The sequence below is a fragment of the Hirundo rustica genome, chromosome 8, assembly GCF_015227805.2.
Source record: "Hirundo rustica isolate bHirRus1 chromosome 8, bHirRus1.pri.v3, whole genome shotgun sequence".
Lineage (NCBI taxonomy): Eukaryota > Metazoa > Chordata > Aves > Passeriformes > Hirundinidae > Hirundo > Hirundo rustica.
In genome coordinates, this window is record NC_053457.1 from 27,752,494 (window position 1) to 27,766,740 (window position 14,247).

Genomic DNA, 14,247 nt, shown 5'->3' on the forward strand with positions numbered 1-14,247 from the left:
GAGAGAGGTTTGGAATGACAAAAGGTAAGATTGAGAGTTTTACTATTTTTATTAATTCCCTAAATGCCTCATATTTGACCAAAAATATTACTGACATTTTGTCATGCCCTACATGGGGTGTCCTTCATCACCATCTTGAAAATAGCCTTAAGAGCATTAGCCAGAATGTCAGTGACAATTTTTCTGTTGTGGGCTTTGAAATAAGCCCACATTTTGTAGCTAAACAGATCAGAAAATAAAGCTTCTCCATTTCTTCCCCAAACAAATCAAAGTCCTTGATATCATGTTTCTAGAATCTAGATTTTCAAGCCATGAAAATTCTCCCAGCTCAGCTGCTGCTAGACATTTCTTCTTCCTCTCATGCTCCTGTCTAAGGTGTGTTTTTTCTGCACTCATCGGACCCTCACACCTCAAAGCTGTTGGTGTGTGCTCTTAAAGCCAGTACTGTTTTTCACACATGTAAGAATCACCACGTGCCTGAGTTTGCAAGATTGCAGCCATTGGGATTTCCTGAGGAGGGAGGATCAGGCAGGACAATTATTTTTAAAAGCATTTTTGTGGGTGAACAACTACAAATTTCACAATTGATGCATTTCAAATTGAAAAAACCAACAATTTTTCAGCACTAGAATTATCCAATGTATTCCTGACTAGAGAATAATTACATGTTGTGCTCCAGATCTTCAATGGTTTATATGTGCTTAACCAGTAGATCTAGTAGTGCTAAATACTATTAAAAAAATATTTCTAAAGCCGTTGCATGATTTGGCGTTCTCATAACATGTACCTGTCAAATTGTGTCATTTTTGCCCAATGATAATGCACAGAAATTTGAAAAACAAGGAATTGGTTTTAAATCAGGATATAAAGAATAGACTTGTTTGTGAAGAGTCAATTTCTTAAAATAGTAATGTCACTCTCACTTGAATTCCATGGTTTACAAGCTTCTCTAAGCAGATACCTAATCTGTCAATAGCTACCCCTACTACAAAGAGTAATTCTGATTTTTTACTTTAGAAGGTTTGAAAAAAGCTGAAGAATTGTGACCTGAATACATCTGATAGTCTAGAACAGATTCCCTGATGTCTGCTAGAAGACCTGCCTTTGGCAAGTCAGTCATAACTTTTCTCCCACTGGCCTTTGACTCGTTCATCTCTTAAACCACTTGAATTGTGCTTTTGTACTCTCATAGGTCAATGGTGCCAATATTCCAGGAACATAAAAATCTCCAAAAATTACAAACATGGAATAAGAGTCACCTGATTTATTCATTACAAATTATTCCACATTCTACTATCTGTGGTACAAAGCTGAGCCTGCCAGTCATCTAGTACTAATTTCATTTACAGCTTTAAATAAATAGCAGAATCTGTAATACATTCAGTGATAAATCACAAAGAATCCACACAAAAATAAAATGATCAGTTATAAATTGCAATGTTTTGGTTGCTTTTTAAAACAAAAATTCTTAAATGCCATCTATTGTGTTTCCCAGAAAACTGGAAAAGCTACAGGATTTGCAAGACAAGATGAAAATATATTTATGTTATGTCACATTTCTGTTTATTTTTGATAGAGCTGCATTTGCCTTCTCTTGACTTGCAGAATTTCTGAAGCATCAGGGTTGACTCCAGCTTGCTGAGATCCTTCTGTCTCCAACTGATCCTGTAAAATCACACCCAAAAAATTGTGAAACCAGCCAGTGGATAGGAGAGGGGTTTAACTATTATTCTATTAACAATATTTTCATATTCAAAATTACACAACTGGAAAAAAAAAGAAAAAAAAAAAAAAAAAGAGGAAAATCTAAATCACCGTTCTGCACTGAGCGAATTTCTGCTGTGAAGAAGTGCAAAAAATGGACCTGTTCGTGTAAGTTAGATACCTCACATACCAAAGGACTAAGTGTGCTCAATCCTAGTTTCTATTTTGAACCCTAAATAAAAAGCAAACCAGCAAACACATGAGTTCCACATGAATTGCACACCAGTAGGTTTCCCTGGGACCATCAGATCACTATCATACCTTTGACTTAAGAAGGTTTTGCCTGTAGTTCCCATTGCCTCCATTGTTCAACCCTAGTTTTCACATATTTTCTGAGTAACTTTTCAGATGGGAATGTAAATCATGGGTATGTACTCTTTCTCTTGGTCTGGTTTATTGCTCGACTTCTTACCAAAGTTAACAATTAAAAATCAAAGTATCTGAAGTGCAGTGCTTCTATTTTATTGTAGCTGAATGCTTCCTAACTGTAAGGGCTACGAGATCCCTATATGGACTTCTGCTCTCTTGTGCTGAGACACTGTAGATTGGGAGTCATCCCTGTGGAGGCAGGCAGAAGGAAAGCCTGGAAGATCCCTGCTTTTAACATCTTCAGCCTTTAGCTGGACAGAGACAGAGGAGGCTGGAGCATTGCCCCTTTGTACAAAGCCTCCCACAGCACATATTATGCTGTTAGGAGCCTACACTCAGCCTGTCAATACAGCTGCCAGTGGAGATTACATGGCAACATGGATTTACATGGCAACACATGGTTCCTGATGAAATTAGGAAAAGAGAATGGGGGTTGCATGTGATGTCCCTTCCTCCTCTGCTTCTGCTTTCCCCAGAGGTACTAGGCCACTTGGAGATCTGAAATCATCCACAAACTGGGGAAAACACATCACACATCCTAATATGACACCACTGACACTGCTGAATTCCCTTTGATGGTTCCCTCAAATTAAGATGTACACTAAGGCACAAAACTTCACAAGGGAAGAGCACATATCCTGTTCAGATGATAGGGAGAACTGTAGACTCCAGGGAGCATTCAAAAGCCTTAGACAGGATGTGTGCAGGTAAGGAGCACAGCTGTTGGGATTTGTGAGAAGAATGGTTTGCTCTACTTACAGCTCCAGGACTGCACTGAGCAGAAGCACGCAGCAATCCCATTTCCCGAAGGTATGCCAGCTCAGCAGCTCTTCTTGCCATTTCAACTTTGTGAGAACCTGGGGGAGTCCAGCCAATGCCTCTGAGCCAGTTCAAGTCAGACTTGTATTTTACCTGAGAGAATTAAACATGCACCAAGATGTATTATTTTGTTGAGCTCTAACCAAATTGCATGCCCTGGGTATTCAAGAAAGAGCATATAAAGGAGTCAATAATAAATAGATTATTCGATTTTATCAAGCAGAATGTGGTTCTTTCAAGGTGATTTTGTTGGCAGGTAAGGTTTGCAAAGGAGATTGCACAGATAGCCCCCAGCCCAGGGAAGGACCGTGTCGCTCAGCCACACTTACATCACTCTGCAGCTGGTAGGCCTGCTTTGCATGTTTCACATTTAGCTGCTCAGGGTCACAAGTGTATTGGTGCAAGGGCTGCCGGTAGTTAATATTGCTTGCAAGCTGCTGGCTTCTCTTGGCATGGAGGAATCCTGGCTGGTTGAGGTGACTCTGGAACTGTGCCATGTTTAGGGCATAATCACTCCGGTACTGGAGGTCGCTCTGGAGTTTACCCACTCTGAGGACATGGCTGATTTTGGGATCATCATTTGCACTGAGGAATCCAATCTGCTGGCCTCTGTCCCTCAGGAAGGCTTCTCTGTATTTGTACTGCAGGAAATGCAGAGGAAATCTCATTTTCACATTCAAATTACCTTCAAATTCTGTTATGAAATATCTTATCCTCCCCTGGCTATCAATCATGTTTCCTGTAGTGCACAAAGACCAAGGGTTTGTTTGATATCAAACTACATCTCCTAATCTAACAAGACACTTTAGAAGAATTACCTTTGTGCTCATTTTTAAAGGAGTGGAAAGACTTAGGGGGCCCAAAATGCTCATCCCTCAAAAGTAATCAGAGATCCCCCTACTGTTGCACTCATGGGTACACACAATACACAGCTCAACCAATGAAGCTCCTCCATCTTTAGCTTTCTTGCCAGCTGTGGTCTTCTGTGTTCAAAGATAACCCACTTTATCCTAGACCATGCTTTAACTATTCATAGCCTAATACCTATTTAATTTGATTGAATCATAATATGTCTTCTTCCCAAGAAAAACTCTTGGGACATAAGACAGAACAGCCTGCTATTGGACATTATTAATGGTAGCCTTTAGTTGGAAATCTTTGCACTTAACCAGCACTTTGTTTCATTGTATCACCAATTTTCCACACCAGGACGAAGTTCACTCACGTCAGACTTCGCCCATTTTTACAGGATGGGGTGGCATGGGAAAAGGGTTGGGAAGTATTTGAAACAGAACAATTCTTACATCACTAGCAATCTCTCTTGAAGCCTTTGCTGTCTGGAACGGGATGGCGTCAATCCTAAAATCATAGCCAGATGCCCTTGTCTGTTCCCAAGATGTTTTATACAATTTCTGTGTTGAAAAGAAAAGAACAAAACAGTCATTTCCCCCTGCAGTTTCTTAAACGCAGTCCCATAACTGCAATAATAAATGTTTTATCCTACTGGGCTTATTTGTATCAAGAGTCATCAGTACCATCTCCAAGGTTTTGATCCAGTTCTATAGCACTTCAACTTCTTTTCTACTCACCATCATGATAAAATGCCTCATCTGAAAAGTGCCACCAGGGTTTCCTTTTGTACTTGAATGTGGTTGTTTTTGATGTGATTTAATTTCTATTAGAAACTGTGATGCATCAGTCACATCAATATTGCATTGATATTGCCCTTATTCTCTCTTTTGATGCATCCACTCGCAGTGCCTTGGGTTTCCTGGCATCATAATTTCAATACCAGTTATTTCAAGCTTTTCAAATGATCCTCATCTCTATCCCCAGCCACATGTGGCTTCATTAACTCATGTGGAATAACAGCTGGTTCGAACATATTTAATGTGACTTTGAGGATGTGAATCACATTTACATCCTAAAGAGAAATTGCTCTAGATTTGGTTCTTCCTCCATTAGTAGCTTTCTTAAAATAGCTTCCAGTCTGCAGGTCCTATACACAGACATGGTAACTTAGCTGACACTTTGGGCTGTCCCTTTCTGATTTTATTCATTCACTTTCTGTAAGTCTTTGAGTCCTCCCTTCTGGGGTTTGTGACCATACAAAAAGAAGCATAAAATCCACTCCACATTTTAAGATAATCTTCTGTTTCACTCATGAATGTAGTGCTGGGTGGTGATAAATAAAGTAAACTGAGATGCCAGAAATCCTGCAAGCCAGGGCAGAAACAACGTAAGCCTCACTGTACATCCTGCTAACAGGGCTGACCTTTCATGTGTGCAATCCTTGCACACAGTGTTTGCCATTTTACATTTACCTCAACTGCTTCAAAAATGTAATTTCTACTTGTTTCTTTCACATATCTCAAAGCTCCTTAAAAACTAAGGTCATTCTGACCCTATAGGTAAAGACAACAGCTATTTAGTCAGGGAACAGGATATTAGGAATAGACTGAGTTCCTCCATATGAGATAATGCAAATAAATTCTCTTTAAAGTAATTCCACTCGCTGATTCAGTTACACCCAGATTGATGACAACAATGCCTAAAGGATCAGTCCAAGACAGTGTTGCAGAAAGTTCTTCAGAAATGTAGTATATAAGTCTAAGAAAGAGGCTTCTCCCTCCTCCCTCACCCAAATAAAGACAAAAAAGGTTTTAATTTGTAACTAATCATATCTGTAATGAAGGTTTGAAATCCTTAATAATAGCTGACTGCTCTAGAAAATTAAACAAATGCTCAAAAGGAAAATTAGCAGACTTTTCCCAATTCCTCCAGCCTAAACATAGCAACATGTTGGCTGTTCACTGCCACTGGCTTCTTTCAGTTCTTTGGCTCAGAGAACTTGGCTCCTACATACATGAAAGTTTTTACTCCCAAACAAGTTTACCAAGTCACCACCCCGAACGAGAAGGTTTACTTACATCACTGATGTAAAGTGCATTCTGGCGGGCTCGGATAAAGTCTGGATGATCTGGGGGCAGGGTGTACCTGTGCCTGTCTTCCCAACCTCCAGCCTTGTACAGTCTCTGTGGGGCCAAAAGTCATTGAATGCTGATGATACTGGAAGCAATGTCAAGATCAATTCTTTTATGCACTACGGTACAGCAAAAGTTAAGATCAGTTATACATTAGAATGAAACCTACATCATTGCACTGGAGGTAGCTGTTTTTGGCATGAATCAAACTCGGAGAGTCAACCACAGCAGTGAACTTCAGACTACCTGGCTTCTGACGGTACTTTATCTGAGAGGGGCAGGAGGCAACAAAAACAAACAAAGGAAAGAAAACACAAGATGTTTCTGTTAATGATACATGACAATTCCAAGAGTGTGATAACTGGGGTAAAATATAAAAGACACTTTCCTGAAGCCACTGTTCTGCTTTGGTCTCAGCTGCTCTTTCAGCTAGGGACTGGGGATGCCTTTGTATCAGCCACAGAACTTTTTTGTGCGGATGTCTATGTGTGTGTGTGCGCAAAGGACTTCCCACTTAAAAATTCACATGCAAAAAGCTTTTGAACACTACGCTTTTGACAGCTCATAATTTTTCTCTATTAATGCATGATACTGAGCAGGCAAATGTCCCTTCAGTGCGCTTATCAGTGCTGTATCTTTCTATACAACTTCCATAACCGCCTGCTTAGAATTTCATAATGGAGTTTCCTGCATTTATTTATTGCTACATGTTTTGCTTATACTCTTGTGTTTCATTTGGAATGGAAAATATTCAGCAGGTGTCACACAGTGGACTTGTGTCTCCCGTACTGCTTCTTGGTAACTTACACCTTGTATAAACAGGCTCCCACATCAAAAGGAAATGATAAGCTACATTCGTAAGTGTCATGTAACGAGGAGCCTTGATGGTAAACAATTCCTACAGACTTGCTATCCCATGAAAGATTTATCAGTTACCTCACTGATGAGCTCTCCAGCCTTCTTTACACTTTCTATCTGCGGAGATCTCAGAGCCATCCAACCAACTCCTTTCATGAAGTTCAGGTCTGATTTATAGCGATGCTGTGAAAAATGAAAATCATTAACTATCAGTTTTGTATCCACAGATATTAAGGGTTTTTTTTAAAAAAAACCTCCCTTGTTCATTTTCACATTTTGAGGTTTTTCATTTGCCATGCACATATCAGATCGTAAAGCCAAACTGTTTGCATTTGTTCGTTCCACCAGGAATTAAATAATGTATCATATGCAAGTTACAAGAGAAGGCCCCACGAGTGAATTAGTATGACTCAAAGCAGTAAGTAATAACCTGTTTGTACTGGGCGTAAAAAAACCTCTTTTGAAATAATTTTATGAGGTGAGTTCCAGTCAGGAATACTAATTATTTTATCTGGTTCATGGTTCCTCGTTAACCCCATTTCTGGGAGGACACATTACTCTTTCTTTACTCACATTAAAGGCTTGCTTTTACCTCCTAATCTATTAAAGAAAATCAGGCAGACCCAATAAAAATGAAAGCCAGCAAAGTGCCTGCAATCCCAACAATCCTGACTTCACTTCAGAGTCATGGTGTCGCACTCTGTGACTTTAATCCAGTCATCCATTTTTCATTTTTGTTCTCCCCTACATGTTAAAAGGACATGACAATCAACTAACTCACATGTGCTGTACAGTACTCTACTGGGCAGTGAGGGTATCAGGGAAAACCATCACCATTTGTCTGGAGTCCTGATTTGGTGTTCTAAAGGCAAGAGCCAAGGCCTGAGGTTCTCCTTCACATCCTATCCCATCTCTCCCTAGGCAGGCTCAAGAGTATGTGCTGGTGGGGTCCAAAAGGAAGATTTTACCTCACTCTGTAGCATGTGGGCTCTTTTAGCCCATTTCATCTTCATGTCTTCCGGGAGCGCTGTAAATTCATGGAGTCTCTTTCTATAATCTTGATCACTCGCTAAGGCCTGGGCTTTCCTGGCATGGACAAGATTGACCATGTCCATGGGCAGATGAAACTGAGACCACACGTCTTGGGATCCCTTCTTATACTCTTGCTCACTCTGTAATTTGGCAGCATGCAAGCAGTGCCGCAACCTGGCGTCATCCAGGACACTTCTGGCACCAATGCATTTTCCTCTCTCCATCACAAAATCGTGTTTATATTGGTACTAAAAATTTTAGAGAAAGAGTAAAAGTGAAAATGTGCCAAACTTAGACTGGCTATTCCAGATAAGACTAATTACTGAAACATCTGTGTTTTTTGTAAAGCCAGTTAAGATATGTAGCACTAGAAAGCAATTGTTTGAATATCTCGTTGCTCTCAAATCTGAATACCACAGGAGCTGCAGCATTAAAGTGAAGTGCATCTCATTGCATTTTCTGAATATGCCCAAAACATTGATCATGTTTAACCTCAAATCATGTATTTTATTATCTCTCTGGGAATTTTATTCCCATTGATAGCAATGAGAATGTCAGAGAAACAAACAAAAGGCATAAGGAAAAAAAAAATCTATACAAAAGCAAAACACCATGCACTCTGTAGCCTTCAGATTTGCAAATACCACCCAGCTATTTTAAAGAGTAAATTCAGTTTTCTTGGAAAGAATAAGAACCAGCAACTCCTCATTCTCATCTTAGCGGGGACTATGACTCTCCCTGTGATCTTGCATTTATCCTCTCTGTGAAATAGTGATGATGAGGATAATGCTTATTTATACAGCATCAACAGGGTGCTTAGAACTTTAAAGGGAAGGCCTGGGCCCTGAAGAGTTCATAATGTAGTTGAAATGGGATAATAACACTTATCTACCACACAAGAGAGTTGCAGGGATTAAATTACAGCATCTAATGTTTATAAAGTGCTTCCAAGATGAAGGGCCAAATTCAGATCTGTTGTAAGTGGATGTAATTCTATTATGGACTTGTACCCTCTAGAGCAGATCTGAAGCTGTAACCAAAAGCACTCTGCAAAATATGGTTAAGTATATATTAGAAATTACAACTAGAAATAGTTGCTTCATTAAAAAAACACATGTGAAATATATTCATATTTTATCACATAAAAGTATGCAACAAAATGAAGACTTTTTCCATCTTCCTAGAATTTATTAAATACCTTGTGAAGGAGGGATGAACTTAGGCTTTCTGAGAAATGGGTGCCACCATGTCTGAGTGTTTTGCATACAACAATCCAAATGATAGGATGCTTATAAAGATAAGATGACTTGTTTCCTCTGTTTTAGAAGTTAAGGGGATACATATTTACAGGAATTTGCATTGATTTTTACTTCCTAACCAGACAGGTGTAACTCCTGATTTTTGGAGATTCAAAGAACCCTCAGCTTTTTCTGACTTCATTTCAATTTGGAAACACTAAACAAAAGTCCACTTTTTGAAATACTTCCAAAAGTCAGCTTAAAACAGAGTGGACAAAGGTAGTGGGTACTTTATAATATGAGGAGCCAAAAGCCTGAAAAAAAGCAGAATCCCTGTTTTTTTCTGTTTGCAAATACTTCAGTGCATTTGCCATTTCCCATTGGAAGATGTTTAACCTGGCTTGGTTCCCGATTAACAGCTATTCCTGCTCTTCTTTTTTTTCCTAATTCACACAAAGAATCTCATTCATAAGTAATATATTCTGTCTCACACTTGTCTCACATGGTTATGGAGTTGCTTTAATTCAGTAAAATCTGCTTTAGACATTGTTTTACATGAAGTTAACAGAAATTAGGCAAGAAGGGAGGTTGAATCATTCAACTCACATCACTGGCAATTTCTCTGGAGGCCCTGGCAGTCTGGAATGGGAGTGCTTCCATTGTCAGCTTGTAGCCTTGAGCACGTAGATTATGCCAAGATTCTCTGTATTTTGCCTAAAGTAGGAAAGGCAAATGTAGACTGCTGCTTTACTTTTAAATGCACAAAGGAACAAACAAAGGAACCATCTTTCATTTGTTATTCTGTGTTACAGTCTCATTCTTTATAATCAAAGGATTTTTTTTTAAAAATTGTCTTTGGGAAATCCTACTAACTCAGACAAAACATGTCTCATTCTTTATGTAGATTTAATTTACTCGCAACCGTATATATGCTAATGGAGATAAATATAATTATAATCATATCAGGGAAAACTTAAATAGAATAGACTTCAAATCTCCTCTACTTATCCATCTTCCTTGCCACTGCGCAATTCATCTTGCATCTGAAATAAATTCTAAGGAACACAGAACAAATTCTTACATCACTGAGGTTGGCTGCATTTATTCTTGCCCGTGTAAACTCTGGCAGACCCAATGTTGGTGTGTAGTGATGCCGACTGTCCTCTCCTGCTGCTTTATACAGGCGCTAGGAAAGAGATCAAAGAGACAACAGAAATTAATTTTCTCTCTTGTTTCAATAACACAACAGCAGTACTGAAGTTGTTAAATGATTGTGACAACTGTAGTCAGCCATCACTGAAAGTAGCTGAGTATATCATTGAAATTACAAAGTTTTTTTCTGGGCATAAGGGACATTTACACTAATTTTTATAAATATATGATGATGCCAAACCACTACATTCTCAGCCTTGCATTGTTACGTTCCCAGCAGGGCAAAAGCAGACCTAAGAATTTCAAGGACCTAATGAATGTGTGTGAAATAAAAAGGCAAGCATTTCTGGTAGACTGGGCGTATTTTCTAGCTTGAATCTTTTCTTCAAGTTATTATGTATAATTTTGATTTTTTTTCTATAGGTTTGTCTTGTTTTTTCAGAATTTAGAAAAGTGATTCTTTTCTAAAAAAAAAAAAAGGCTCTTTTAGGAGCCTTCAAAGGTGGATCATAGTATGCAAATGAGCTCCCTCTAGAACACTCCACAGTCCTGATTTTTGAGTCTCTGTTTCATACAAAAAACTTGATAATGGAATTCTGTTGTATGGATACTATGTGAGCTTTTTGAAATAGATTGAATTAAAAATGGTATTAAATGTTTGGAAGAAGGGAAAAAAAAAAAAAAGTGATCTAAGGGTGAAAAAGCACAAATCAGTGATGCTTTCACTTTGTTTGATGCATTTTGCTTTCAGAACTGGGTTGTCTCTTTCCCAGTTCCCCATCCCCAGCTTGCTGCATTTTGAAAAGCATATTTTCTGATTCACGTTAGGAGAGCCTACCTCATTAGCAATCATATTGCTGAATTTTGCATGAAGGAGGCCAGGAGAGTCTGTCACCGATGTGTACTTGAAGGAATGTGGCTGCTGACGATATTTACTCTGAGTTCACACACAAAGAAAAATGAGCAGAATAAGTAAATTGCCTTGTCAGATAAGGGATTTTTTTTTCCAATTCCAGTGGTCTAGTACTGCTTCATGTGCTTAAAACTCTAGTTTGTCTATTAATCCTTAGACTAATTTACCTTTTGCTATTCTGAGTTAGGTGCATTCAAGTCTCACAGGGGAAATGAAAAGTAAATAAGGAACAAGATGTGAACGTGCTGCCATGTTGAATATGCTGAAAACAGTAATGAGGTTATTTCATCCCTTGGTGTCATTAACCCAGGGTAAGTAGAATTACAGCAAAAGCAATCCAGTCCAGAGAGAGAAGGCGTGGACAAGCCCACTGTATATTTTTGTGAGGGAAAAACAAGGTTTCCCCTGGCCTGTGGTCTGATTGTCAGAATTGTGAACAAAACAACTGCAAGATCACTGCAAGGGGGGATTTGTTCCCCAGAACACAACTCCTACTTTTTCTCATTTCACATCTATGTGAATATGAGCAAAAAAAGCAAGTTTTGAAACTAGGAGAGACTAGGAGAGAACATGTCAGATGAAATAAAAGTCCAGTTTTAGAGGGAGAAAAACAATAGCGCACAAAAGGAGCAGGTGGAAAACAGACTAACTGTAAAGCAGTAGAGATGGGAACCCTGTGATATTCTGGACAATGCAAAGCTCATTCTAATTTTAGAGAAATAGTACAAGGTAATTATTACGGATAGGGGATAGGCACAGCTTTATTTTTAATTGAAAAAGCCCATTTAAATTCCTAAATAACTAACATAAAATAACCACCTCCTGGGTCTGAAACACAGGAGAAAAGATTTGCAAAATAAGTTAGAAAAGTTTGCAAAGCCTAAAACTCCATCAGGTTCACCCATCTGCAGTTAGGACACGAGTGGAATGATCAAACGTAAGGGGAGGGAGTCTGGCATTATCCACTGAGTCACTTTGCCAGCCCAGTCTAATAGAAAGACATCTGGCAAACTCTTGTTCGTAGTGGAGAAATCAAAACCCTCTTTTGTTACCTCGCTGATGAGTTCAGAAGCTTTCTTCTTCCCTTCAATCTCCAGGGCCCCTGGGGTAATACATCCAACGCCTCGCATAAAGTTCATGTCAGACCGATATAAATTCTAAGGAAAACCAAGCAGAAGTAATTATGAGTTTGCATTTGAGATGCCCTATATTTATTCATCCAAAAATATACAATAAATCCATTAAAATTAGGATCTGCCACAGAGAGTTTGTAGACATTGCCCTAAGATCTTGTGTTTATGGATGTGTCTGTGTGAATACAGCCCTGACAGACCTACAGCACAGATGCAGGATTCTGAGCTACTGAGACTCATGAACACCAAATGCTGCTTCAGCTCCTGTCTTCCATTTGTAACCTTGAAAAAACCTTTGCTAGGTAGATTAATTTTCTTCATATATACTACATAAATCACAGGTAGATATTACTGATTTATAAATATACATAAAATACAACCAGTTTATAAAAGCATAAGAAAATATGGGGGGTTTTCTCTTTTAAGAGGAACTGCAGACAAACTAGCCTTATTTTTTAACAGTTCTGAATGGTCATAATATAAGCAAGGAATGCTAAGGAAAAACAGCACTGAACCACTGCATACACTTCATTCAAACATTTTCCAGACCACCAACCCTAGCAGGGACTCCCTATAAAAACTAAATTTTCAAAAGTTAACAATAGGTTCCAGGTAAATACATTACAACAATATTATTTCATTTGATTATGAAAAGGATGAGGACTAGGATGGATGGAAACCTGCCTCAGAATTTCTGATTATGTATGTTTCACCCAAATTAGGGCAACACAACTGGCATCTGTTGTTATACTTGTTTGGACACAGGCTGTCACCTCTAAGCCTGTTGGCTGAAAGAGTTAAGGTGATATACGGTAGCATTTCGTGGCCAGGTATGTTTTTAAGATACAGCCCCTCCTGAGGTCTGCAGGGACAATGTGATCTATGAAAAGCCCTTTGCTCAAGGCTCTGCCTAAAGATTTGTAAGGCATTGTTTAGTTAATTTTACACAAGACTACATAGGGAGTTAAGCTTATCCTTAGAATTTCAGTGGATGCGTCTTGGACCGGAGCTTGTAAGTGTCTTACAAACCAAATCATTCTTGTGAAAGTACACATGAAATTTCACCAAACCAGGTTGTAAATAACAGTTAGTAAAGGGTTTACATTGTTAGAAAGACCTTAAAAAGGGTGGTTTTACCAACTGTCCAATCATCCTCACTTGCAAACCCTTCTCTACCCAATTATCAAAGACTGCTAGACTTTATCTCTCAGAGTAGTGTGATCACACACCTTGTTCCACTGCCCAGTGAGATAAATATCTCATTCCTACATGTAATCAAGGGGGAACAGCCACTGTTTTTCCCTCAGCTATTGCTCAGACACATGTTACCAGCTGTCAGTGAGCTGCAGCAGAACCATCTTGCACCAGAACCAACAGGGAAATATCCCTGGGACACTTTGGCATTACCTCACTCTGCAGTTTGTGGGCGTTCTTGGCGCAGCGCAGCCTCACGTCGTCAGTCAAGGCAGTGTACTGGTGCAGCAGCTGCCTGTACTCCTGCTCACTCACCAGGGACTGCGCTTTCCTGGCATGGACCAAGGGCAGCATATCCAGCGGCAGGTGGAAGTGAGACTTTGTGTCCTCAAAACCTTGCCTATATTTCACCTGTCAAATGAGAAACAGATCTCATAGATATCACAGCGAAGTAATTAAAATTCAGGTTTTGATCAGACGTCCCTCATATTTCTTCCATTTTGCAGCATAAATTATTCTTTTTAAAAAAACCTCCCTAACTTGTTTAACCATACTGTGAAAGACCAATAATTATAATTAGAATATGTGGCAGTCTATTCAAAAAATAACCATCTGTATTATATTCAATTAAGCTATTATTTCTTTATTCAGTTTTTTGTTAAATCTTGATACATTGAATCTATAAAATTAACCAAACTGGCAAGAGAAGTCCTAATTAGCTGCATTTTTAGAAAGTGCCGCAAAAAGGGACAGCTACTGCCTTAGTATATATTATTTATATTAGAATTAGA

General features: G+C 38.9%; 1 protein-coding gene across 1 annotated transcript in view; it reads right to left on the reverse strand.

The window, feature by feature from the left end:
* Nucleotides 1-1,249: 1,249 nt before the first annotated feature.
* NRAP (nebulin related anchoring protein) overlaps nt 1,250-14,247 on the reverse strand; it is a 46,713-nt gene continuing 33,715 nt past the window's right edge. The window contains exons 30-42 of the mRNA XM_040070748.2: nt 13,670-13,867; nt 12,182-12,286; nt 11,055-11,153; nt 10,146-10,250; nt 9,671-9,778; nt 7,763-8,074; nt 6,873-6,977; nt 6,106-6,204; nt 5,883-5,987; nt 4,257-4,364; nt 3,282-3,593; nt 2,893-3,045; nt 1,250-1,665 (exon numbers count right to left, since the gene is read on the reverse strand). Coding sequence (XP_039926682.1) covers nt 1,564-1,665; nt 2,893-3,045; nt 3,282-3,593; nt 4,257-4,364; nt 5,883-5,987; nt 6,106-6,204; nt 6,873-6,977; nt 7,763-8,074; nt 9,671-9,778; nt 10,146-10,250; nt 11,055-11,153; nt 12,182-12,286; nt 13,670-13,867 — 1,911 coding nt within the window. The 3' untranslated portion in view covers nt 1,250-1,563. The remainder of the gene's footprint in view (nt 1,666-2,892; nt 3,046-3,281; nt 3,594-4,256; nt 4,365-5,882; nt 5,988-6,105; nt 6,205-6,872; nt 6,978-7,762; nt 8,075-9,670; nt 9,779-10,145; nt 10,251-11,054; nt 11,154-12,181; nt 12,287-13,669; nt 13,868-14,247) is intronic.